Genomic DNA, 27,762 nt, shown 5'->3' with positions numbered 1-27,762 from the left:
AATGGATGAAGATATGACGGTGGCATCAGATGGCGACTGGTAGGGCCTGGTGACAGGTTATAATCAGAAGCCCTTTACAGGCAGGCTGATGATTGGATGTAACCAGCACGACACCTGGATCTGCCTTATCCCAAAATCCCAAAGTCTAATGTCCTTGATGTCGTTTTCTGTGGGAAATGTCGAGATGTGAAAGAAGGGTTGAAATCAGGCTCCGGTCAGAAATAAGGTTCCTTGAATGAACAATTCATGAGGCTGTTTTAACTATGTGAAATTAAAAAACATGAAATGAAAAAGGATGCGTCTAGTGATGCTGGCATTGTCAAAAGTGGATTCTATTCCTAACCCCTAATCCTGACCCCAAACCAGTGACCCCTAATTCTAACCTGTAAGTGTAACTACTAACCACTGATAAAGTGCGACATCACCAATGACGCCTAGCAGTCCTTGGCCGAAGACTGCCCTAAGTGGAGAAAGTGCATCCAGGACGGCATTGAGCTCTTCGAATCTCAACACCGAGAGTGTGAATAGGTCAAGTGCAGGCAGTGGAAGGAGTGTGCGGCAAACCAATCCCACACACCCCTTCCCTCGGTGAATATCTGTCCCACTTGTGACAGTCTGTGGCTCTCGTATTGTGTTGTTCAGCCACCAAAAAACTCACCTTCAGGAGTGGAAATAAGCCTTCCTCGATTCTGAGGGACTGCCTATGATGATGATGATGATGATGGTAACCCCTAGTCCTGACCCCAAACCAGTAAACCCTAATTCTAACCCATAAGCATAACCACTAACCTCTAATTGCAACTACTAACCTAGTCCTGACCCCTAATTGTAACACCTGTCCTGAACCCCAAGACCCAAACCACGAACTCTAAATCATTCAGTGTCAATAGTTATTGTGATGTCATCAACACTCTGTGTGGAGGGGAGCGGGCAGGTCAGAAGGCCTCCTCGTAGGACTGCTCATAGGCATAGCCAAGGTGGCCATTAACCGGTCCAGGTTACGGACAGTTGAGGGGGGTCGTTCAGCCCAACTGCCTGCCTCTCCTGCGGTTACATCCAAGCCAGGGTGTCCCTGAGATGGAGCACGCGGTGTCCACCAGTACGCTCGCGGCCTTCCGCGAGAGGTGGGCGCTGGAGGGACTCGAGTGCATCATCACCCCCAGCAACCAAATTTTAATTTGATTTGTTTTACGTCCAAAGTTTAATTTGACTAACGTGTCAGTTTTAGTGCCCCTTTTAATAAGGGGGCACTTGATTATTGTTTCAACTTTAAAATAGTTGTGAACAAATCAGGAGCACAAGAAGTCAAATGAGACAGGTGCATTCCTGACCAGAATGGTAGGTGGCTCAGTGTCAGGCCCATTCTGACTGTGTCTTTTCTGTTAGGTCTCATCCTTCTCATATTCAACACATATTCCAGGGTGATATGACCAAATGTTTAAAATGATGAAAGATGGGAATGTGGTAGATAGAAGCAGGCTGTTTCCAGTGGTTGAGGTGTCAAGGCAAGGAGCCACAGATATCAGATTAAATCTAAGTGATTTTAGAACAGTGATCAAAAGAAACTTCTTCACACAGAGGGCTAGACATTCCACTTCACATCCCCATATATTGCCCAAAACGGCCTGCTATCGCCCATTTTGACCAAAAAGTGGAAATTCAGGCTGTTCTTTGTATTTAAGGCAGGATAGACTTGCATTGGAGGTAGTTCAGAGGAAGGTTCACTCGTTTGATTCCTGAGATGAGGGGATTGTCATATGAAGACAGGTTGAGCAGGTTGGGCCTATACTCATTGGAGTTCAGAAGAATGAGAGGTAATCTTATTGAAACATATAAGATAATGAGGGGGCTCGACAGGGTAGATGCAGATGATTCCATTCCTGGAGGAATCTAGAACTAGGGGGCAGAGTTTAAGAATAAGGGGTCACTCATTTACAACTGAGATGGGGAGGAATTTCTTCTCAGTTTTGTAAATCTGTGCAATTCTCTGCCTCAGAGAGCTGTGGAGGCTGGGTCATTGAATATATTTATGGTGGCGATAGACAGATTTTTGAATGATACGGGAGTCGGTGGTTATGGGGAGTGGGCAGGGAAGTGGAGTTGAGGCCATGATCAGACCAGCCATGATGTTATTGATTGGCGGTGCAGGCTCAAGGGGTTAAATGGCCGACTCCAACTCCTATTTCTTATGTTCTTATAACGCACTTCTGGCTGGCATCCACATTCTACCCACCGTAAATCCAAAACTCGACAGCCATGCCATAACTCGCACCAAGTCTCGCTCACCCATCACCCCTTGTGCTCACTGACCCGTGTCCTAACTCGCACCGAATCCCACTCACCCATCACACCTTGTGCCTGCTGCCCTATGTCCTAACTCGCACCGAGTCCTGCTCACCCATCACCCCCTGTGCCCCATGTCATAACTCGCACCGAGTCCCGCTCACCCACCACCCCTGTGCTCGCTGACCGACATTGGCTCCTGGTTAAGCAACGCCTCGATTTCAAATCGCTCCACGGCCTCGCCCCTCCCTATCTCTGTGATCTCCTTCAGTCTCACAACCCCCGCCCCCCCCCCTGAGATAGCCTCTAATTCTGGCCTCGCCCCTCCCTATCTCTGTGATCTCCTTCAGTCTCACAACCACCACCGTCCCCCTGAGATAGCCTCTAATTCTGGCCTTGACCATCCCTGATAAGAACATAAGAATTAGGAACAAGAGTAGGCCATCTAGCCCCTCGAGCCTGCTCTGCCATTCAACAAGATCACGGCTGATCTGGCCGTGGACTCAGCTCCACTTACCCGCCCGCTCCCCATAACCCTTAATTCCCTTATTGGTTAAAAATCTATCTATCTGTGACTTGAATATATTCAATGAGCTAGCCTCAACTGCTTCCTTGGGCAGAGAATTCCACAGATTCACAACCCTCTGGGAGAAGAAATTCCTTCTCAACTCGGTTTTAAATTGGCTCCCCTGTATTTTGAGGTTGTGCCGCCTAGTTCTAGTCTCCCCGACCAGTGGAAACAACCTCTCTACCTCTATATTGTCTATCCCCTTCATTATTTAAAATGTTTCTATAAGATCACCCCTCATCCTTCTGAACTCCAACGAGAAAGACCAAGTCTACTCAATCTATCAATCGCTCCACCAGCGGTGGCCGTGCCTTGAGCTGCCTGGGCCCCAAGCTCGGGAACTCCCTCCCTAAACCTCTCCCTCTCTTTCCTCCTTCAAGACGCTCCTTAAAAGCCGCCTCTTTGACCGACCTTTTGCTCCCCGGCCTTCATTGATTGTTGTGTGTCTCGGTGTCAAATTTATCTTTTGTCTGTAACGCACCTTGGGACTTTTTACTGCGTTAAAGGCACTATATAAACACAAGTTGTTGTTGTTGTCCCCCTCCCCGCCAATCACAGCACACCCCCCTGGGCCCTCCAATCACAGCACACACCCCAGCGCCCTCCAATCACAGCACATCCACCCCGCGCACGCCAATCACAGCACACCTCCCGCGCCCGCCAATCATAGGGGAAAGATTGACGCCTGTTAAATATTCAATATTTAAACCAAACCGTCAAGCTCCGAGCGCGAGCCTCTAAATCGCCGCAATCCCCGCCTCTGGACGGCGCTGAATGGCCAGTGGCGGAGCTCCCGGGGGAAGTGGATTGGCCGGAGCGCCTGTCACACAAAGTGAAGGAGGCGGGTTTCCGGGGCGGGCCTGGGCCTCAGTGGGAGTCGGAGAGCGGGCAGTGTGTTTGGGTCGAGCGCCAGTGACGCCGCGCTGGGCCCTTGTCTCGGCGAGTTGGAGTCGGTGGGAGAGGCTCACGGCGGCTGCCGTCTGCTTTTATACTCGGGGGGAGCGAGGGCGCCATGGCAACGGGTTTGGTGAGCGAGCTGGGCAGTCGCTTCTTCCCCGGGAACCTGCTGAGCGGAGGAGGGGGAATGGTGGGGGAGAGAGGAGGAGGGGGAATGGGGGAGAGAGGAGGAGGGGGAATGGGGGAGAGAGGAGGAGGGGGAATGGGGGAGAGAGGAGGAGGGGGAATGGGGGGAGGAGGAGGGGGAATGGGGGGGAATGGGGGGAGGAGGAGGAGGGGGAATGGGGGGGAGGAGGAGGGGGAATGGGGGGGAATGGGGGGAGGAGGAGGGGGAATGGGGGAGGAGGAGGGGGAATGGGGGGAGGAGGAGGAGAGGGGGGAATGGGGGGAGGAGGAGGGGGAATGGGGGGAGGAGGAGGAGAGGGGGATGGGAGGGGGGATGGGGGGGAGGAGGGGGGAGGAGGGGGATGGGGGGGAGGAGGGGGGATGGGAGGGTGAGAGGAGGAGATGGGGAGGAGGAGGAGAGGGGGGATGGGGGGGGGGGAGGAGGGGGAATGGGATGGGGGGGGAGGAGGGGGAATGGGATGGGGGGGGAGGAGGGGGAATGGGAGGGTGAGAGGAGGAGATGGGTGAGGAGGAATGGTGGGGGGGTGAGGAGGAGGAATGGTGGGGTGGGGGGGGTGAGGAGGAGGAATGGTGGGGTGGGGTGGGTGAGGAGGAGGAATGGTGGGGGGGGTGAGGAGGAGGAAGGGTGGGGTGGGGGGGGTGAGGAGGAGGAATGGTGGGGTGGGGTGGGGGGGGGTGAGGAGGAGGAATGGTGGGGTGGGGTGGGGGGGGGTGAGGAGGAGGAATGGTGGGGTGGGGGGGGTGAGGAGGAGGAATGGTGGGGTGGGGGGGGGGTGAGGAGGAGGAATGGTGGGGTGGGGGGGGTGAGGAGGAGGAATGGTGGGGTGGGGGGGGGGGGTGAGGAGGAGGAATGGTGGGGTGGGGGGGGGGGTGAGGAGGAGGAATGGTGGGGTGGGGGGGGTGAGGAGGAGGAATGGTGGGGTGGGGGGGGGGGTGAGGAGGAGGAATGGTGGGGTGGGGGGGGGGTGAGGAGGAGGAATGGTGGGGTGGGGGGGGGGTGAGGAGGAGGAATGGTGGGGTGGGGGGGGGGGTGAGGAGGAGGAATGGTGGGGTGAGGAGGAGGAATGGTGGGGTGGGGGGGGGTGAGGAGGAGGAATGGTGGGGTGGGGGAGGGGTGAGGAGGAGGAATGGTGGGGTGGGGGGGTGAGGAGGAGGAATGGTGGGGTGGGGGGTGAGGAGGAGGAATGGTGGGGTGGGGGGGGGTGAGGAGGAGGAATGGTGGGGTGGGGGGGGTGAGGAGGAGGAATGGTGGGGTGGGGGGGGTGAGGAGGAGGAATGGTGGGGTGGGGGGGTGAGGAGGAGGAATGGTGGGGAGGGGTGGGGGGGGTGAGGAGGAGGAATGGTGGGGAGGGGTGGGGGGGGTGAGGAGGAGGAATGGTGGGGTGGGGGGGGTGAGGAGGAGGAATGGTGGGGTGGGGTGGGTGAGGAGGAGGAATGGTGTGGTGGGGTGGGGGGGGGTGAGGAGGAGGAATGGTGGGGAGGGGGGTAGGGAATGAGGAGGGGAATGGGGGAATAAGGTGTTTGATCCAGTCTGTACTTTATATAATGTGTTGAATATTGTAGTGGATTGTTACACAGGCAAAACTCATTTAAATAGTGTTTGCTGCCCAGTGAGTGAGCCACAGTCTTGGCTGGTGGGTACAGGATGTGCTACAGATGGGACAGACCTAATGTGTAATTCATTGGAAGGTAATGCACCTAATTACATACCTGGCAAGGAGTGGTGTTGATAGTATAATTTTTAAATTAACAAACCGCAGCCGTGCCTTCAGCTGCCTGGGCCCTAAGCTCTGGATTCTCTCCCTAAACCTCTACAGCCTCCCTCTACCCCTCTCTCCTCCTTTTAAGGCGTTCCTTAAAACCTACCTCTGACTAGCTTTTGGTCACCTGTCTTAATATCTCATGTGGAACTGACACCGATTTAAGGTGATTCGATAAAGAACCAGGGGTGACATGGAACTTTTTTTTTTTAAACACAGCAAGTTGTTGTGATCTGGAACTACTTTTGAAGTGTACTTGTGGTTGTAATGTAGGAGACGTGGCCGTCAATCTGTGCAAGGCAAACTCCCACAAGCAGCAATGTGTTAGCGACCAAATGTTTTTTTGATGCTGGTTGAGGGATAAATATTGGCCAGGGCATTGTGGATAACTTCCGCTGCTTTTCAAAATAATGCCATGAGATCTTTTACGTCTGCTTGAGAGGGTAGATGGGACTCGGTTTAAGATCTCATCCGAAAGACGGCACCTCCAACAGTGCAGCACTCCCTTAACACTGCATTGGTGTGTCAGCCTAGATTTTGTGCTCAAGGTCCTGGAGCAGGACTTAAACCCATAATCTTCTGAGTCTAAAAAAAACAAATTGTTAACTCAACAAAATAGACAGAAGAGGAGGAGTTGGGGGCAGTTCTTGGTGCAATTACCCTGTCACACTGTATGAAGGTGCAATTTTAAGAGGATGAGTTCTTTACCCAGAGAATGTTGAGAATGTGAAATTCTCTACTGAATGCAGTGGTTGAGGCGAATAGCACAGATGGAATTAAGGGGAAACTAGGTAAACATTCTTTATTATCCTTTATTGTCATCCTTTATTATCAGAGCCAACCAGGACTATCTCAGTCACACACTGTCGCTGAGTTGTGTCTGACAGTTTCTAGCAGAGGGCCTGTCATGCTGCAATAATGGTGTGTGTTAATCCCATAGAAAGACTTGCATTTATATCGTGCTTTTCACGAGCTCAGGACATCCCAAAGTGCTTTACAGCCAATGAAGTACTTTTGAAGTGTAGTCAGTGTTGTAAAGTAGGAAATGCAGCAGCCAATGTGTGCACAGCAAGATTCCACAGACAGCAATGTGGCAATGACCAGCTCATATGTTGGTTGAAGGATAAATATTGACCTAGGACACTGAGGGGAACTCCCCTGCTCTCCTTCCCAATAGGAAACTTGGTGTTGCCTGACTTGGTATCTTATTTACATTTCAGGATACCTTGTGAGCTGGAGGAGGGCAGGAATCTTACTGTCAATCTGTAATGTTGTTGAAGTATAGAAAGCTCAGTGTTTCTGTTTATAGTTCAGCTGATTCTGCATGTCTTAACTCAGTATGTCGTGGCTCAGTGTGATTGGGACAGTCATGCACTTTGTGTTGATGCAAAGCAGTTTGAGATTGATGGCGAGGGGAGATGTGCAGAGTAACTCTGAAGATCAACAGTTTCCATTGACTGTGGACCAGGAGAGAGTTTGACTCCACTTCTACTTTGTACCAGCTGCAACCATTATGAAGTGAAGTTAAAACAGTTGGTCCAGCTAAGAATTAAAAAAAAATTCACTTTTGATCTTTCTAATTTTAGCAAAGCGCTTGACTCTATTGTCAGTACCTAGAATCATAGATACACACCGCACAGGAGGAGGCTATTCGGCCCATCGTGCCTGTGCTGGCTCTTTGAAAGAGCTGTCCCATTAGTCTCACTCTCCTGTTCTTTCCCCAGAGCCCTGTGAATGTCTCCTACTCAACTATTTATCCAATTCCCATTTGAAAGTTACTATTGAATCAGCGTCCACCGCCCTTTCAGGCAGTGCATTCCAGATCACCATAACTCGCTGTGTAAGAATGTTTCCCCTCATTTATCCCCTGGATTTTTTTGCCAATTAACTTTAGACCTCATTTAATTTAAATTGCAGCTGAAAATGAACACAACTCTACATTTTCTGAGGCAGAAGAAAATCTCTTGACGATTTTGAGTTTAAGCAGTAAGAGAAGGTCTCCGAAATGAAGGTGAATTCTCAGTGGGCCGATGTGGGCTGTGCCAGTACGGGTAGTGTTTTATGCACCCATGTCTGGCTAACAGAGCTCTTTCCCTGTGCATTTCCAGCAGCGTGGCTTGGTGTTTATTAAGCATTGTCATCATAGAAACATAGAAAATAGGTGCAGGAGTTGGCCATTCGGCCCTTCTAGCCTGCACCGCCATTCAATGAGTTCATGGCTGAACATGCAACTTCAGTACCCCATTCCTGCTTTCTCACCATACCCCTTGATCCCCCTAGTAGTAAGGACTTCATCTAACTCCTTTTTGAATATATTTAGTGAATTAGCCTCAACAACTTTCTGTGGTAGAGAATTCCACAGGTTCACCACTCTGGGTGAAGAAATTCCTTCTCATCTCGGTCCTAAATGGCTTACCCCTTATCCTTAGACTGTGTCCCCTGGTTCTGGACTTCCCCAACATTGGGAACATTCTTCCTGCATCTAACCTGTCTAACCCCGTCAGAATTTTAAACGTTTCTATGAGGTCCCCTCTCATTCTTCTGAACTCCAGTGAATACAAGCCCAGTTGATCCAGTCTTTCTTGATAGGTCAGTCCTGCCATCCCGGGAATCAGCCTGGTGAACCTTTGCTGCACTCCCTCAATAGCAAGAATGTCCTTCCTCAGGTTAGGAGACCAAAACTGTACACAATACTCCAGTTGTGGCCTCACCACGGCCCTGTACAACTGTAGCAATACCTCCCTGCCCCTGTACTCAAATCCCCTCGCTATGAAGGCCAACATGCCATTTGCTTTCTTAACCGCCTGCTGTACCTGCATGCCAACCTTCAATGACTGATGTACCATGACACCCAGGTCTCGTTGCACCTCCCCTTTTCCTAATCTGTCACCATTCAGATAATAGTCGGTCTCTCTGTTTTTACCACCAAAGTGGACAACCTCACATTTATCCACATTATACTTCATCTGCCATGCATTTTCCCACTCACCTAACCTATCCAAGTCGCTCTGCAGCCTCATAGCATCCTCCTCGCAGCTCACACTGCCACCCAACTTAGTGTCATCCGCAAATTTGGAGATACTACATTTAATCCCTTCGTCTAAATCATTAATGTACAGTGTAAACAGCTGGGGCCCCAGCACAGAACCTTGCGGTACCCCACTAGTCACTGCCTGCCATTCTGAAAAGTCCCCATTTACTCCTACTCTTTGCTTCCTGTCTGACAACCAGTTCTCAATCCATGTCAGCACACTACCCCCAATCCCATGTGCTTTAACTTTGCACATTAATCTCTTGTGTGGGACCTTGTCGAAAGCCTTCTGAAAGTCCAAATATACCACATCAACTGGTTCTCCCTTGTCCACTCTACTGGAAACATCCTCAAAAAATTCCAGAAGATATGTCGAGCATGATTTCCCTTTCACAAATCCATGCTGACTTGGACCTATCATATCACCTCTTTCCAAATGCACTGCTATGACATCCTTAATAATTGATTCCATCATTTTACCCACTACCGATGTCGGGCTGACCGGTCTATAATTCCCTGTTATCTCTCCCTCCTTTTTTTAAAAAGTGGGGTTACATTGGCTACCCTCCACTCCATAGGAACTGATCCAGAGTCAATGGAATGTTGGAAAATGACTGTCAATGCATCCACTAGTTCCAAGGTCACCTCCTTAAGTACTCTGGGATGCAGTCCATCAGGCTCTGGGGATTTATCGGCCTTCAATCCCATCAATTTCCCCAACACAATTTCCCGACTAATAAGGATTTCCCTCAGTTCCTCCTCCTTACTAGACCCTCCGACCCCTTTTATATCCGGAAGGTTGTTTGTGTCCTCCTCAGTGAATACCGAACCAAAGTACTTGTTCAATTGGTCCGCCATTTCTTTGTTCCCCGTTATGACTTCCCCTGATTCTGACTGCAGGAGACCTATGTTTGTCTTTACTAACCTTTTTCTCTTTACATATCTATAGAAACTTTTGCAATCCGTCTTAATGTTCCCTGCAAGCTTCTTCTCGTACTCCATTTTCCCTGCCCTAATCAAACCCTTTGTCCTCCTCTGCTGAGTTCTAAATTTCTCCCAGTCCCCGGGTTCGCTGCTATTTCTGGCCAATTTGTATGCCACTTCCTTGGCTTTAATACTATCCCTGATTTCCCTTGATAGCCACGGTTGAGCCACCTTCCCTTTTTTATTTTTACGCCAGACAGGAATGTACAATTGTTGTAGTTCATCCATGCGGTCTCTAAATGTCTGCCATTGCCCATCCGCAGTCAACCCCTTCAGTATCATTCGCCAATCTATCCTAGCCAATTCACGCCTCATACCTTCAAAGTTACCCTTCTTTAAGTTCTGGACCATGGTCTCTGAATTAACTGTTTCATTCTCCATCCTAATGCAGAATTCCACCATATTATGGTCACTCTTCCCTAAGGGGCCTCGCACAACGAGATTGCTAATTAATCCTCTCTCATTACACAACACCCAGTCTAAGATGGCCTCCCCCCTAGTTGGTTCCTCGACATATTGGTCTAAAAAGCCATCCCTTATGCACTCCAGGAAATCCTCCTCCACCGTATTGCTTCCAGTTTGGTTAACCCAATCTATGTGCATATTAAAGTCACCCATTATAACTGCTGCACCTTTATTGCACGCTCCCCTACTTTCATGTTTGATGCCCTCCCCAACATCACTACTACTGTTTGGAGGTCTGTACACAACTCCCACTAACGTTTTTTGCCCTTTGGTATTCTGCAGCTCTACCCATATAGATTCCACATCATCCAAGCTAATGTCCTTCCGAACTATTGCCTTAATTTCCTCCTTAACCAGCAATGCTACCCCACCTGCTTTTCCTTTTATTCTATCTTTCCTGAATGTTGAATACCCCTGGATGTTGGGTTCCCAGCCCTGATCATCCTGGAGCCACGTCTCCGTAATCCCAATCACATCATATTTGTTAACATCTATTTGCACAGTTAATTCATCCACCTTATTGCGGATACTCCTTGCAATAAGACACAAAGCCTTCAGGCTTGTTTTTTTAACACCCTTTGTCCTTTTAGAATTTTGCTGTACAGTGGCCCTTTTTGTTCTTTGCCTTGGGTTTCTCTGCCCTCCACTTTTCCTCATCTCCTTTCTGTCTTTTGCTTTTGCCTCCTTTTTGTCTCCCTCTGTCTCCCTGCATTGGTTCCCATCCCCCTGCCATATTAGTTTAAATCCTCCCCAAAAGCACTAGCAAACACTCTCCCTAGGACATTGGTTCGGGTCCTGCCCAGGTGCAGACCGTCCGGTTTGTACTGGTCCCACCTCCCCCAGAACCGGTTCCAATGCCCCAGGAATTTGAATCCCTCCCTGCTGCACCACTGCTCAAGCCACATATTCATCTGCGCTATCCTGCGATTCCTACTCTGACTATCACGTGGCACTGGTAGCAATCCCGAGATTACTACTTTTGAGGTCCTACTTTTTAATTTAGCTCCTAGCTCCTTAAATTCGTTTCGTAGGACCTCATCCCTTTTTTTATCTATGTCGTTGGTACCAATGTGCACCACGACAACTGGCTGTTCTCCCTCCCATTTCAGAATGTCCTGCACCCGCTCCGAGACATCCTTGACCCTTGCACCAGGGAGGCAACATACCATCCTGGAGTCTCGGTTGTGGCCGCAGAAACGCCTATCTATTCCCTTTACAATTGAATCCCCTATCACTATCGCTCTCCCACTCTTTTTCCTGCCCTCCTGTGCAACAGAGCCAGCCACGGTGCCATGAACTTGGCTGCTGCTGCCCTCCCCTGATGAGTCATCTCCCTCAACAGTACCCAAAGCAGTGTATCTGTTTTGCAGGGGGATGACCGCAGGGGACCCCTGCACTACCTTCCTTGCACTGCTCTTCCTGCTGGTCTTCCATTCCCTATCTGGCTGTGGACCCTTTCCCTGCGGTACGACCAACTCGCTACACGTGCTACTCACGTCATTCTCAGCATCGTGGATGCTCCAGAGTGAATCCACCCTCAGCTCCAACTCCGCAACGCGGACCGTCAGGAGCTCGAGGTGGATACACTTCCTGCACACATAGTCATCTGGACAATGGAGTCATCCCTGAGTTCCCACATGGTACAGGAGGAGCATAACACCTGACCGAGCTCTCCTGCCATGACTTAACCCTTAGATACACTTAAATTGGCAACAACAATGTTAAAAGTTACTCACTGATATAGAAGAAAAAAAGAAAAACTACTCACCAATCACCAGCCAATCACTTACCCTCTTGGCTGTGACGTCACCTTTTGATTTCTTTCTACTTCTTTTGCCTTCTCTCCCGCTGTAGCTGCACAGGTACGTAGCTGCACAGGTACGCCTCTCCACGCACCTGGGCCTTTTATAGGCCGCTCCGACTCCCGCCTCTCGCGTAATCAATGTGCTTGTGACCTGAGATAGTTTTGCTTCCTTCTTTAACAAACTCTCTGTCTTCACAGGAACAGTCGAATCAATCGCAGAATCATTGACTCTAAATTTTCTAAATTGGGCCATATTTTGGATGAAAAGGAACGGAACTTGGTCCAAGAACTGAATGAAGAAAAGGATTTTGCTTTATTCAGAATGGAGACAAATCCGTGAGAAATCCGAGACCATTCACAATAAGCTTTCCTTGTTGTATATAAATGACCTGAACTTGGGGATAGTAAGTACAATTTTGAAATTCAGATGATACAAAACTTGGTAACGTAGTGAATAGTGAGCAGGATAGTAGCAGACTTCAGGAGGACATAGACAGACTGGAGAAATGGGCAGACACATGGCAGATACAGTTTAATGCGGGTGAGTGTGAAGTGATGCACTTTGGGGAGAACATGGAGAGGCAGTGTAATCTAAATGGTGCTATTTTGAGGGTTGTGCAAGAACAGAAGGAACTGGGGTAAATGTTCACAAATCTTTGAAGGTGGCAGGGCAAGTTGATAAGACAATGAAGAAAGCTTGTGGGATATTTGGCTTTGTAAATGGGGGCATTGAATTCTATACAAGGAAGTCACGCTGAACCTTTACACATCACTGGTTAGGCCGCAGCTGGAGTATTGTGTCGAATTCTGGAAACCACACTTGAGGAAGGATGTCAGCGACTTGGAGAGGGTAAGAAGGAGGTTACCAGGATGAGGGACTTCAGTTATGTGGAGAGATTGCAGAAACTGGGATTGTTCTCTGGATGGTCAAGGGAACACCTAATAGAGGTATTCAAAATTCTGAGGTGTTTGATTGAGTAAACAGGGAGAAACAGTTTCTTCTGGCAAGAGGATCGATAGCCAGAGGTCATAGATTTAAAATAATTGGCAAGAGAACTAGAGGGGAAATATGGAGATATTTTTTCAAAGGGTGTTAAGACTTGGAATCTGAAAGGGTGGTGGAAGCAGATTCCATCGGGACTTTCAAAAGGCAATTGGACATGTACTTGAAGAGAACTAATTTGCAGGGTTATGGGAATATTTGGACAGCTCTTTCACAAGATGAACAGCTTTAATCTCCGAGATGTCTTTGACATCAAGGGCCACATCACACCCTTGCTGTCTACTCTGCTGTGCCTGAATACTTTTTTGTTACTTTTATTCATAATTTTTTATTCAATCACAAGATTGTGTCAGTCTGGAACTTTCTCCCTCAAAAGACTGAATGCTAGGATCAAGAACATTTTCAAGACTGAGATGGGTATATTTGTGTTGGTTAAGGGCATCAAGGGATATGGAGCAGAAGTGAGTAAATGCAGTTGAGGTACAGATCCGCCATGATCTAACTGAATGGTGGAACAGGCTCCTCCTGTCCCTGTGCACCATCCTCTGCAGTCAGCCATGTTTCTAATATTCCCTCAACACTGTAGTTCCCGAGTGCTACAGTAGCCTCGTGTTTTGGAATTGCTGATTCCTAATGCATTCAGCATTCACGTCTATACAGCTTACTGTAGATGTTCCCATCTTTTGGCCCCGAGTTTACCCTTGTTAATGTTACCTGGTTCTTGTATTGCTGTCTAGATTCCACTCTATAATCAATGTCATGTGGATCACCTTTCCTCCTGGCCTTCTCCCTCCTCCAATGTAAATGCTTCTTGCAGCTACTTCAACGTTCCTGACCAGTTCATGATTTTTATTTGGTTATCTCTCTCCCATTTTTTTCTCAGAAGAACAACGCCATTTACTTTTCTAAGTCCCAGTATTATTTTCGCAGCAGATTGGCAATTATTCATATTTGAAATATTCTTTGTAAACATCTTTTTCACCAAAAATTGGAAGTATAACAAAGGAAATTGCCTTGATTTTTCAAAGCCATTCTTGCATGGGAGGTTTCAGAGTCCATACAGGATTTCTTACACTGTCATTTAGCCCTTCCTGCTGCTCCTCCAGCACCTTTTGTCATTTATCTTCAACGTGCACAGACCTATCTCTCGGTAACCAATTCATCATTACCACACTCATCACAACCCACCTCCCTACAGCCAGAATCTCCCTGCACCTCACCAACTGCATCACAACCCACCTCCCTACAGCCAGAATCTCCATGCACCTCCCAACTTCATCTTTGTCCGAACAATGTTCTCTGGCTTCTGAACTATTTCCTCCTTCTTGGTTTTCTGCATTAGGAGTTAGTGCTTGATCTATTTGAATGGAGGGCCTTTCCTGTTTTCTTTCTTAACCCGTAAAATCTTAAGTAAGTGTGCACATCTTAAGCATGCTTACAAAAGAATATACTTACTTTAGGGGCAGTTCAGAGAAGGTTCACAAGGTTGATTCCAGAGATGAGGGGGTTGACTTACGAGGAAAGGTTGAGGAGGTTGGACCTCTACCCACTGGAATTCAGAAGAGTGAGAGGTGATCTTATCGAAACGTATAAGATTATTGTTATGTATGCATGTCAATGATATAATGATGTACTGAACACTAGACCTGAATGTACCATCACCCTGTGTACCTTACATGTACACCAGAGGGTGCTGCTGCTGGAGACCCAAGCGTCACCTGTACACTGCAGGTAACCCAGTATAAAAGGGAGCTCACCTCTTGGTGTCCTCACTCTAGGAGCTGCAATAAAGGACTACAGTCTGTTCAGTTCAAGTGCCATACTCTGCCTTGTGGAGTCATTAACAGAGTGCCTACATACACAATAATTATGAGGGGGCTTGACAAGGTGGATGCAGAAAGGATGTTTCCACTGATGGTGGAGACTAGAACCAGAGAGCAAAATCTTAGAATAAGGGGCCGCCCATTTAAAACTGAGATGAAGAGAAATTTCTTCTGAGGGTTGTGGATCTGTGGAACTCACTGCCTCAGAGAGCTGTGAAAGCTGGGACATTGAATAAATTTAAGACAGAAATAGACAGTTCCTTAAACGATAAGGGGTTATGGGGAGCGAACAGGGAGGTGGACCTGAGTTCATGATCGGATCAGCCATGATAATATTGAATGGTGGAGCAGGCACGAGGGGCCATATGGCCTACTCCTCCTATTTCTTATGTTCTTATACCAGACCAGTACACGTAACTATTATTCAAATTGAACAGGCTCAAGGGGCCGATTGGCCTATTCCTCTTCCTATATTCCTACTTACAGTGATGACTTTGGTAAACAGCTTTGACACGGGTTTAGAACGGGAGGATACGCAGAGTGGATTAAACCTGGGTCCCTCCTGTTAATGTGACTGAGTCACAGTGGTCGGTGCCTGTAGCCACTGAGCCATTGGGAGGAGCGTCCAGAGACCCTGCTGGAAAATGCACATGTGAGGCCTCGGGTGAGGACAGTGGAATAGCCTGTCGACACTCTCTGTCGAGGTTCACACAGGGAGATTGGGCACATGGGTCACATATTGGAGAGAAACTGGTGTGTGTAGAACTGAACCCAGCCACAGTCAGCACCTTCAAGGGAGGAGAGGGAGATGAACCAGTGAATGTAGAACTGAACCCAGCCAGAGTCAGATATTAGTGAACCAGTTGGGTTTTTACGACAATCCGGCCGCTTTCTTGGTCACTTTGTTGTATTGCCGGCCCCACAAATTAACAGATTCATTAAGTTCAATTTCCTAACCTGCCACTTTGTGGGTTCTCTCTCTCACTCCCCTTTTTCCTGTTTTAAATTAATTTTGCAGGGTATTAGAAGGGGAGGATATGCAGATGGGAAACTCAAATCGCACACCACATCAAGAAAAAAAAAGGGACTGACATATCAAGAAAGACTGGATCAACTGGGCTTGTATTCGCTGGAGTTCAGAATTCTGACGGGTTTAGACAGGTTAGATGCAGGAAGAATGTTCCCAATGTTGGGGAAGTCCAGAACCAGGGGTCACATTCTAAGGTTAAGGGGTAAGCTGTTTAGGACCGAGATGAGGAGAAACTTCTTCACCCAGAGAGTGGTGAACCTGTGGAATTCTCTACCACAGAAAGTTGTTGAGGCCAATTGAAAAAGGAGTTAGATGTAGTCCTTACTACTAGGGGGATCAAAGGATATGGTGAGAAAGCAGGAATGGGGTACTGAAGTTGCATGTTCAGCCATGAGCTCATTGAATGGCGGTGCAGGCTCGAAGGGCCGAATGGCCTACTCCTGCATCTATTTTCTATGTTTCTATATGGACTTCAAATAAGAAGATAAATGAAATGGCAGCATGTAATGTCTGATGCAGGACTTATAATGCAATTATCAAATAATAATCACGACTATTGTAAAAACAATTGACCAATCTATTCAATTCATTAGTAAGAAAAACTGATCGAAATCATTAACCTGTGGGTTCTTTCATGGCATAAAACTGGAAAAATAATGCACCAGGTTATTCACAACTGATTTTACACAGGCTGTATGGCACAGAAACAGGCCATTCGGCACAACTAGTCCGTGCTAGCGTTTATGCTCCACTCGAGCCTCCTCCTGTCTTTCCTCATCTAAATCTAACAACATAACCCTCTGTTCCATTCTCCCTCTTATGCTTGTCCTACTAGCCTGTTCATCCTTTTCTGATAATATTGCATTTCTGGTATCATCCTTTTAAATCTTCTCTGCACCCTCTCTAGTGCCTCTCTATCCTTTTTATAATCTGGCAACCAGAACTGCACGCAGTACTCTGCAAGTATGGTCTAACCAAGGTTTGATACAGGTTCAGCATAACTGCCTTACTTTTCAATTTTATACCTCTAGAATAAAGCCTAGTGCTTGGTTTGCTTTTTTATGGCCTTGCTAACGTGTGGCACAACTTTTAGTGATTGGTGTATCTGTACTCCAAGATCCCTTTGTTCCTCTCTCCCACCTAGACTTGCACCTTCCAAGTAATAAATGACCTCCCTATTCTTCCTCCCAAAATGTACTACCTCACATTTATGTGTTGAACTTCATTTGCCAATTATTTGCCCATTCTGCAAGTTTATTAATGTCCTCCTGTAATTTGTTGCAGTTCTCCTCAGTATTGACTATTCCCCCCCCACACCCCCCCCCCCCAAAAAATTTAGTACCATCTGCAAATTTAGAAATTGTGTTTTTGATTCCAAAGTCTAAATCGTTAATGTAAATTGTGAACATGCGGTCCCAGCCCTGATCCTTGTGGAAGACCACTACACACACCTCCCACTGTGAATAGCTACCCTTTACTGCCACTCTCTGCATTCTGTCTTGCAGCCAGCTTGCATCCTATTTTACTACTTATCCCCTGACTCTGTATTGTCTGACGTTATTCATTGGTCTATTATGGGGTACCTTATCGAAGATCTTTCAAAAATCTAGATAAATTATACCTACTCCATTACCATTGTCTACTGTGTTACTACTTCAAAACATTCAATAAACTTGGTCAAGCAGGGTTTTCCCTTTTTTGAAATCCATGCTGGCTATTCATTATTATACTTTTTGTTTCTAGACATTCTTTTATTTTCTCCTTTAGTAGGGATTCCATTATTTTTCCTACCACCGATGTTAAGCTGACTAGTCTGTAATTACCTAGACATGTTCTATTCTCCTCCTTAAATATAGGTACTCCGTTAGCTGTTCGCCAGTCCTCTGGCAATACACCTTGGTTTTATCCTGAGTTTGATTAGTTTATTTAATGTATCCCCTTTCTTTATTTTAAATGCACTTCTCATTACTCATCTCATCATCCAATGTCATGTCCACCTGTTCCATCTCCCGGTAAATACCGAAGCGAAATAATGATTTCATATTTCTGCCATCTCGCTATCGTTACTTGTGGCTGCCTGTCTATCCTTTAATGGCCCTATTTCCATCCCAACCTTCCTTTTCCTGTAAAATATTTAATTTTGTTTTATTTTCCTTGATCATTTCATTTCATATTTCCTCTTTGCCTTCCTAATTTTTTTTTTAACTTCTCTCCTGATCCCTTTGTATTCTCCCTTATCATGCCCTACCCTGTTGTTTATCTACTTAATGTATGTCTCTTTCCTTACCCTCAATTGGTCAAATCACTTTCGATCACCTGACGCCCCAAATCCTTTCCACCATGTACAAGGTACAAGTCAGGAATGTGATGGAATACTCTGCACGTACCTGGATGAGTGCAGCTCCAGCACCACTCAAGATGCTCGACACCATTCAGGACAAAGCAGCCACTTGATTGGCACCCCACCCACCACCTTCATCATTCACTCCCTTCACCACTTTCGCACTGTGGCTGCTATAGGGAGGGAGGAACTATCACTATCACTAAAGAAGTAGTACTCAGTAAAATAATGGGACTAAAGGCGGACAAGTCTCTTGGACCTGATGGCTTGCGTTGTAGGATCCTAAAAGAAGTGGCTGAGGAGATAGTGGATGCATTGGTTGTAATCTACCAAAATTCTCTGGTTTCTGGGGAGGGCCCAACGGATTGGAAAACCACAAATGTAACGTCCCTATTTAAAAAAGGAGGCAGACAAAAAGCAGGAAATATAGATCAGTTAGCTTAACATCTGTCGTTGGGAAAATATTGGAGTCCATTATTAAGCAAACAGCAGCAGGACATTTGGAAAAGCATAATTCAATCAAGCAGAGTCAGCATGGGTTTATGAAGGGGAAATCATGTTTGAAAAATTTTCTGGTATTCCTTGAGGATGTAACGAGCAGAGTGGATAAGGGGGAACCAGTGGATGTTGTGTATTTGGATTTCCAGAAGGCATTTGATAACGTGCCACATAAAAGGTTACTGCACAAGATAGAAGTTCCCAGGGTTATTGTGGATTGACGATTGGCTAATGAACAGAAAACAGAGAGTCTGAATAAACGGGTCATTTTCCGGCTGGCAAACGGTAACTAGTGAGGTGCTGCAGGGATCGGTGCTGGGGCCTCAACTATTTACAATCTATATTAATGACTTGGATGAAGGGACCGAGTGTAATGCAGCCAATTTGTTGATGATACAAAGGAGGATGGGAGAGCAAATTGTGAGGAGGACACAAGAAATCTTCAAAGGGATATAGACAGGCTGAATGAGTGGGGAAAAATTTGGCAGATGGAATACAATGTGGCACAATGTGAGGTTGTCCACTTTGGCAGAAAAAATAGAAAAGCACATTACAATTTAAATGGAGAAAAATTGCAGAGCGCTGCAGTATAGAGGGACCTGGGGGTCCTTGTGCATGAAACACAAAAAGTTAGTATGCAGATACAGCAAGTAATCAGGAAGGCAAATGAAATGTTGGTCTTTATTGCAATGGGGATAGAGTATAAAAGCAGAGCAGTCCTGCTACAATTGTACATGGTATTGGTGAGGCCACACCTAGAGCACCGTGTACAGTTTTGGTCTCCGTATTTAAGGAAGGATATAGTTGCATTGGAGGCTATTCAGAGAAGGTTCACTAGGTTGATTCTGGAGTTGCCGGGGTTGACTTATGAAGATAGGTTGAGTAGGTTGGGCCTATACCCATTGGAGTTTAGAAGAATGAGAGGTAATCTTATCGAAACATATGATATGAAGGGGGCTCGACAAAGTGGATGCAGAGAGGATATTTCCACTCATAGGGGAAACTAAAACTAGGGGACATAGTCTTAGAATAAGGGGCCACTCATTTAAAACTGAGATGAGGAGGAATTTCTTCTGAGGGTTGTAAATCTGTGGAATTCTCCACCCCAGAGAGCTGTGGAGGCTGGGTCATTGAATATATTTAAGGCGGAGATAGAGAGATTTTTGAGCGATAAGGGAGTAAAGGGTTATGGATAGTAGGCAGGGAAGTGGAGCTGAGTCTATGATCAGATCAGCCATGATCTTATTGAATGGTGGAGCAGACTCGAGGGGCCAAATGCTCTACTGCTCCTATTTCTCATGTTATGTTCTTAATTAGAGACACTGTCCCTTTTATTGATGAATTTAAAATGTCTATATTAAATTTTGAGCCAGTGGGTTGAGCCCCAGAGCCTTGTGTCCAATAAGCCCCAGGCCCTGAACAAGGGACTGCACAAAGTGGCTGAGCCGCAGCGCGCGAATCAGCGGCGCAAGTCATAGAAACATAGAAAATAGGTGCAGGAGTAGGCCATTCGGCCCTTCGAGTCTGCACCACCATTCGATAAGTTCATGGCTGAACATGCAACTTCAGTACCCCATTCCTGCTTTCTCGCCATACTCCTTGATCCCCCTAGTAGTAAGGACTACATCTAACTCCTTTTTGAATATATTTAGTGAATTAGCCTCAACAACTTTCTGTGGCAGAGAATTCCACAGGTTCACCACTCTCTGGGTGAAGAAGCTTCTCCTCATCTCGATCCGAAATAGCTTACCCCTTATCCTTAGACTGTGACCCCTGGTTCTGGACTTCCCCAACATTGGGAACATTCTTCCTGCATCTAACCTGTCGAAACCCGTCAGAATTTTAAACGTTTCTGAGATCCCCTCTCATTCTTCTGAACTCCAGTGAATACAAGCCCAGTTGATCCAGTCTTTCTTGATATGTCAGTCCCGCCATCCTGGGAATCAGGCTGGTGAACCTTCGCTGCATTCCCTCAATAGCAAGAATGTCCTTCCTCAAGTTAGGAGACCAAAACTGTACACAATACTCCAGGTGTGGCCTCATCAAGGCCCTGTACAACTGTAGTAACACCTCCCTGCCCCTGTACGCAAATCCCCTCGCTATGAAGGCCAATATGCCATTTGCTTTCCTAACCGCCTGCTGTACCTGCATGCCAACCTTCAATGACTGATGTACCATGACACCCAGGTCTAGTTGCACCTCCCCTTTTCTTAAACTGTCACCATTCAGATAATAGTCTGTCTCTCTGTTTTTACCACCAACGTGGATAACCTCACATTTATCCACATTATACTTCATCTGCCATGCATTTGCCCACTCACCTAACCTATTCAAGTCACTCTGCAGCCTCATAGTATCCTCCTCGCAGCTCACACTGCCACCCAACTTAGTGTCATCCGCAAATTTTGAGATACTACATTTAATCCCCTCGTCTAAATCATTAATGTACAATGTGAACAGCTGGGGCCTCAGCACAGAACCTTGCGGTACCCCACTAGTCACTGCCTACCATTCTGAAAAGTACCCATTTACTCCTACTCTTTGCTTCCTGTCTGCCAACCAGTTCTCAATCCACGTCAGCACACTACCCCCAATCCCATGTGCTTTAACTTTGCACATTAATCTCTTGTGTGGGACCTTGTCGAAAGCCTTCTGAAAGTCCAAATACACCACATCAACTGGTTCTCCCTTGTCCACTCTACTGGAAACATCCTCAAAATTCCAGAAGATTTGTCAAACATGATTTCCCTTTCACAAATCCATGCTGACTTGGACCTATCATGTCACTTCTTTCCAAATGCGCTGCTATGACATCCTTAATAATTGATTCTATCATTTTACCCACTACTGATGTCAGGCTGACTGGTCTATAATTCCCTGTTTTCTCTCCCTCTTCCTTTTTTAAAAAGTGGGGTTACATTGGCTACCCTCCACTCCATAGGAACTGATCCAGAGTCTATGGAATGTTGGAAAATGACTGTCAATGCATCCGCTATTTCCAAGGCCACCTCCTTAAGTACTCTGGGATGCAAACCATCAAGCCCTGGGATTTATCGGGCTTCAATCCCATCAATTTCCCCAACACAAGTTCCCGACTAATCAGGATTTCCCTCAGTTCCTCCTTACTAGACTCTCTGACCCCTTTTATATCCGGAAGGTTGTTGTGTTCTCCTTAGTGAATACCGAAGCAAAGTACTTGTTCAATTGGTCTTACATTTCTTTGTTCCCAGTTATGACTTCCCCTGATTCTAACTGCAAGGGACCTACGTTTGTCTTTACTAACCTTTTTCTCTTTACATATCTATAGAAGCTTTTGCAGTCCGTTTTAATGTTCCCTGCAAGCTTCCTCTCGTACTCTATTTTCCCTGCCCTAATCAAACCCTTTGTCCTCCTCTGCTGAGTTCTAAATTTCTCTCAGTCCCTGGGTTCGCTGCTATTTCTGGCCAATTTGTATGCCACTTCCTTGGCTTTAATACTATCCCTGATTTCCCTTGATAGCCACGGTTGGGCCACCTTCCCTTTTTTTATTTTTACGCCAGACAGGGATGTACAATTGTTGTAGTTCATCCATGTGGTCTCTAAATGTCTGCCATTGCCTATCCACTGTCAACCCCTTAAGTATCATTCACCAATCTATCCTAGCCAATCCACGCCTCATACCTTCAAAGTTACCCTTCTTTATGTTCTGGACCATGGAGTCCCGCCCCTCGGACTCCCCGATTGGTTGGAGGACCCGCCCCACTCATTCCCCATTGGTCAGAAGCTCCCGTCAATCAGGCCGTGGGCCCGGCTCACATGTCCCTCGAGCGCGCTCCACCAAACTGGAAACTGGTCTCGGGTCCCAGATGTGCGGACTCTCAGGTTTGAATTTCCCTTTATTCTCCCCCCCCCCCCCCCCCCACACACAATTCTCTACCCAATCGGAGTGGAAAAAACTCACTTTACGTCACCGATCGCGGCTCTTTAACGGACACAAACGCCTTTCCCTCGAAGGCCCCGCGCCGACCCAACTCCGCGCCACAGGATCCGATCGCGCTGGCGCAACTCCGAATGTGAGGGGGAGGGGTGGTTGGTGTCCTCTGGGCATGCGTGGTTATTGCCGATGGTGACCGAGAGGGGGCGCTGTGCAGGGCACAGTTCCCGGTGCGCAGGCGCGGACTCTCGGCTGTCAAATCAGGCAGCATGGCTGCTGGTGAGGCCTGAGACGTCACAGAACCCCAGACAGTGACATCACAGAAGGAGGCCATTCGGCCCATCGTGTCCCTGCCGGCCGGCACAGAGCTCTCCAGCCTAATCCCACTGTACAGCTCTTGGCTTACACTGATACAAGACTTACATTTATATAGCGCCTCTCACCGCCACCAGACGTCTCAAAGCTCTTTACAGAGAATGAAGTTCTGTTGGTGCGTAGTCACTGTTGCAATGTGGGAAAGCGGCAGCTAATCTCCGCACAGCAAGCTCCCACAGACAGCAACATGATATTGACCAGATAAACTGTTTTTGTTATGTTGATTGAGCGATACATATTGGCCAGGACACCGGGGATAACTCCCCCACTCTTCTAAATAGTGCCATGGGATCTTTAACGTCCACCAGAGCGAGAGCAGACGGATTTAATGTCTCGACGAAAGACGGCTCCTCCGACACTGCAGCACTCCCTGAGCACTACACTGCAGTGTCAGTCTAGATTTTTTTGTGCTCAAGTCCCTGGGGTGGGACTTGAACGCACAACCTTCTGACTCAGATGAGAGTGCTACCTACTGAGCCACAGCTGACTCCTCTGCTAAGGGAAATAGGTCCTTGCTATCCACTCTATCCAGGCCCTCATACTTTTATATACCTCAATTAGGTCTCCCCTCTAATCCTTCTACCAATTACTTTAATTCTATGCCCCCTGAGTTATTGACCATTCTGCTAAGGCAAATAGGTCCTTCCTATCCACTCTATCTAGGCCCCTCAAGTATGATCCCATCCTCGAGGCCACCTGCAGCCACTCCCAGTGCAGCATTCGTCGCTCCGTGATTACAGTCCAGCCGAAGTACATGTATGCTGGTAATGTCCATCTTTTGTATACTTAACTGCCTTGTAGCTGATTGTATTTATTCATTAAAGTTTTAACTTTAAAATGCAAACTCGCCCTAAAAGAAAATTAGTTTACCCGGAATTGCCAAATGCCCAAGCGATCCGGATAAACGAGAGTATCCTGCAATTTTAAATGCTATGGGTTTCTGCCTCTACTGCCCTTTCAGGCAGTGAGTTCCAGACTCCCACCATCCTGTGGGTGAAAAAACTTCTCCTCAAATCCCATTCAAACCTTCGACCAATTACTTTAAATCTATGCCCCCAGTTATTGACTCCTCGACTAAGGGAAGTAGGTCCTTCCTATCCACTCTGTCTAGACCCCTCTTAATTTTATACACCTCAAATGAGGTTTCCCCTCTGCCTCCTTTGTTTAAAGAAAACAACCCCAGCCTATCCAATCTGTCCTCATAGATAAAATTCTCTACTCCAGGCAACATCCTCGTAAATCTTTGTACCCTCTCTGGTGCAATCACATCTTTCCTGTAATGTGGTGACCAGAACTGCACGCAGTACTCTAGCTGTGGCCTAACTAGAACCCAGCCAGAGTCAGTAACTTCAAGGGAGGAGAGGGAGGGGAACCAGTGAGTGTACAACTGAACCCAGCCAGAGTCAGCACCTTCAACAAGAAGGAAAAAATGTTGGTGGTGATGTAATGGGTTTGGATTTCAGCACTGGTGTAGGATAGTGTGTGTGATGGGGATTTACAGCTGTGGGGAAACCAGAGGTGAATGTGTATACCATAGAAACTAGAATATTCTGTCCTTAGTGATGACTTTTGTAAACTCCTTTTACAGGGGATAAGAAGGGGAGGATTTGCAGATGGGAAACTCTAACCAAACATCACCAAGATCTGACACTCTCTCGATCCACCGCAACATGAATATCATCGGCCTTTGAGTGTGGAAAAATAAATGTTTGTCTGTTCTGTCTGTGGGAAAAGATTTCAAACATCAGTGTGACTGGAAAAGGACCGAGATACACACACCCTTGAGTGTTCCAGTGCACTGACTGTGGAAAGGGCTTTAACCAGTTACACAGCCTGAAAAAACATCTCACTATTCACAGCGGGGAGAACCCGTACACGTGTTGTGTGTGTGTGGACAAGGCTTCAACTGATCATCCAACCTGGAGAGACACAAACACACCCGCACCATGGAGAAACCGTGGAAATGTGGGGACTGTGGAAAGGGATTCAGTTCCCCGTCCCAGCTGGAAATTCATCGACGCAGTCACACTGGAGAGAGGCCGTTCACCTGCTCTGTGTGTGGAAAGGGATTCATTATTTCATCCAACCTCATTGAACACCAGCGAGTTCACACTGGGGAGAGACCATTTGTCTGCTCCTTGTGCGGGAAGAGATTCACTTGTTCATCTCACCTCACTGATCACAAGCGAGTTCACACCGGAGAGAGACCGTTCGTCTGCTCTGTGTGTGGGAAAGGATTCATGAAATCATCTCACCATCTGAGACACCAGCGAGTTCACACTGATGGGCCATTCACCTGCTCTGAGTGTGGGAAGGGATTCATAAATTCACCCCACCTTCTGGCTCATCAGCGTATCCACACTGGGGAGAGACCATTCACCTGCTCCGAGTGTGGGAAGGGATTCACTTGTTCATCCCACCTGCTGACACACCAGCGACTTCACACTGACGAGAGGCCATTCACCTGCTCTGAGTGTGGGAAGGGATTCACTTGTTCATCCCACCTGCTGATACACCAGCGAGTTCACACTGGGGAGAGACCGTTTACCTGCTCTGAGTGTGGGAAGGGATTCACTTGTTCATCCCACCTCACTACACACCAACTTGTTCACACCAGTAAAAGACCATTTAAATGTTCTGACTGTGAGAAGAGCTTTAAAAGCAGAAATGATCTGATGATGCACCAACGCACTCACACTGGGGAGAGACCGTTCACCTGCTCAGTGTGTGGGAAAGGATTCACTTGTTCATCCCACTTCACTACACACCAAGTTGTTCACAGCAATAAGAGACTGTTTAAATGTTCTGATTGTGAGAAGAGCTTTAAAAGCAGAAGTGATCTGATGAAACACCAACGTATCCACACTGGGGAGAGGCCGTTCACCTGCTCAGTGTGTGGGAAACGATACATTCGTTCATCCCACCTCACTGCACACCAACTTGTTCACACCAGTAGGAGACCATTTAAATGTTCTGACTGTGAGAAGAGCTTTAAAAGCAGAAATGATCTGATGATGCACCAACGCACTCACACTGGGGAGAGACCGTTCACCTGCTCTGAGTGTGGGAAGGGTTTCACTCGTTCATCCAGCCTGCTGACACACCAGCGAGTTCACAAGTGACTGCAGGTTTTGGATTCTGCTGTGAATCAGATCGGGACCGAACCGTGTTCATTCTGACAGTTGGGCTGTGTTTTCCCTGTAACTGGGCTGAAGTTTAATTTTCTGGATATCTGACAAATAAATCGGTTTTGGTTCAAACAGTATGTCGATTCCTTGATTTCTCCAATATATGAGGAGACTAATTGTTGTCCTGTCACCGACTTCCTTTTTTTAAACTTTTCTCCTTCAGTTAACAAAGACCTGTCCTTATGCAGCACCTCACATGACCTCAGGATGTCCCAAAGTACTTTACAGCCAATGAAGTACAACAACATCAAAGTACATTTGAAGTGCATTCACTGTTGTAGTATAGGAAATGCAGCAGATGATTTGCACACAGCAAGCTGCCATGAACAGCAATGTGATACTGGCCAGATAATCGGTTTTAATGATATTGGTTGAGGGCTGATGGGGCCTCGGTTCAGGGATTCATCCGAAAGATAGCAACACTGACAGGGCAGCAATCCCTCAGTACTGCACTGGAATGTCAGCCTAGATTTTGTGCTCAAGTCTCGACAGGTGGACTTGAACCCACAACCTACTGACTCGGAGACAAAACTGCTACCACTGAGACATGACTGACACCCGATCATTACTCGTGATTATTTTAGTTCGGTTACTCTCATGGACAAACCCCAGCTCCCCAAACCTTCCAGAGTGCCTCTCCTAGCCTTGGTATCCAGAGAAGGTATTGGTAACATGTCCATGTACCTGCCTGGGAGTGTTTGATGGGACAGTGTAGAGGGAGCTTTACTCTGTATCTAACCCGTGCTGTACCTGCCCTGGGAGTGTTTGATGGGACAGTGTAGAGGGAGCTTTACTCTGTATCTAACCCATGCTGTACCTGCCCTGGGAGTGTTTGATGGGACAGTGTAGAGGGAGCTTTACTCTATCTAACCTGTGCTTTACCTGATTAAAGTGTGCTTTAGGCAGACACAAGCTGCTCAGAATGACCCATTCCTCGATGCTGGCATCCATCACCTCTTTGAGAACATAATTTAACCCAAAGATAGAAACCCATCAGTTCCTCCCCTGGACACAGATCCGGAGGGACAGTGAGTGTCCTGAACATTGTTGTACAGTGTGCTTGATAGTTCATCCCTGGGTCTGGGCCTTTTGGTGATGATTTGAATTCGATGCCCTCGAGTTACTGACTCACCGACTGGTGGAAATAGTTTTTCCTCATTTACCGGATCAAATTTTGAACACCTCCCTCAGATCTCCAATTACCCTTTGTTCTCATGAAAAGAGCCCCAGTTTCTCCAATCTCCCCTGATAACTAAAGACTCTCTTCCCTGGTATCGTCTGTGAATCGCTCTGCACCCTCTCCATGGTCTCGACATCCTTCCTGGTGTAAGATCCCCAAAACCTGACACAATATTCGAACTGCAGCCTAACCAATGCTTTCTACAGGTTTACATGACCTCTGCCCTTTTGTACTCCACACCCCTATTTATAAAACCTAGGATCCCATGTTTTTTATAACGACTTTATCAACTTGCCCTCCTACTTTTAAAGGTTTATGTATCTGAACTCCTTGTATGTTTTAGAGATATTAACATAACTTGGCTAAAATACATTGACATCTCTAATGGCGGATATAATGTGCATCATGGGAAAGAGAAGTTTAGTCTGAGTTA

At 47.1% G+C, this 27,762-nt stretch overlaps 1 protein-coding gene across 1 annotated transcript; it reads left to right on the top strand.

Moving 5' to 3' along the window:
• Window positions 1-5,453: 5,453 nt before the first annotated feature.
• LOC139256812 (zinc finger protein 229-like) lies at window positions 5,454-26,221 on the top strand. The gene is made up of 3 exons (XM_070874318.1): window positions 5,454-5,623; window positions 12,177-12,382; window positions 24,550-26,221. Exon 3 carries the CDS (start codon window positions 24,908-24,910, stop codon window positions 26,081-26,083), a length of 1,176 nt encoding a protein of 391 aa, XP_070730419.1. The 5' UTR covers window positions 5,454-5,623; window positions 12,177-12,382; window positions 24,550-24,907; the 3' UTR covers window positions 26,084-26,221.
• Window positions 26,222-27,762: the final 1,541 nt, after the last annotated feature.

Source organism: Pristiophorus japonicus, unplaced genomic scaffold (assembly GCF_044704955.1).
Source record: "Pristiophorus japonicus isolate sPriJap1 unplaced genomic scaffold, sPriJap1.hap1 HAP1_SCAFFOLD_776, whole genome shotgun sequence".
Taxonomy (NCBI): domain Eukaryota; kingdom Metazoa; phylum Chordata; class Chondrichthyes; family Pristiophoridae; genus Pristiophorus; species Pristiophorus japonicus.
This window is presented reverse-complemented; position numbering and strand designations above follow the sequence as displayed.

Bases quoted from the DNA above. Each gene is read 5' to 3' on its own strand.
- LOC139256812 (XM_070874318.1), top strand. From the start codon at position 24,908: ATGGAGAAACCGTGGAAATGTGGGGACTGTGGAAAGGGATTCAGTTCC.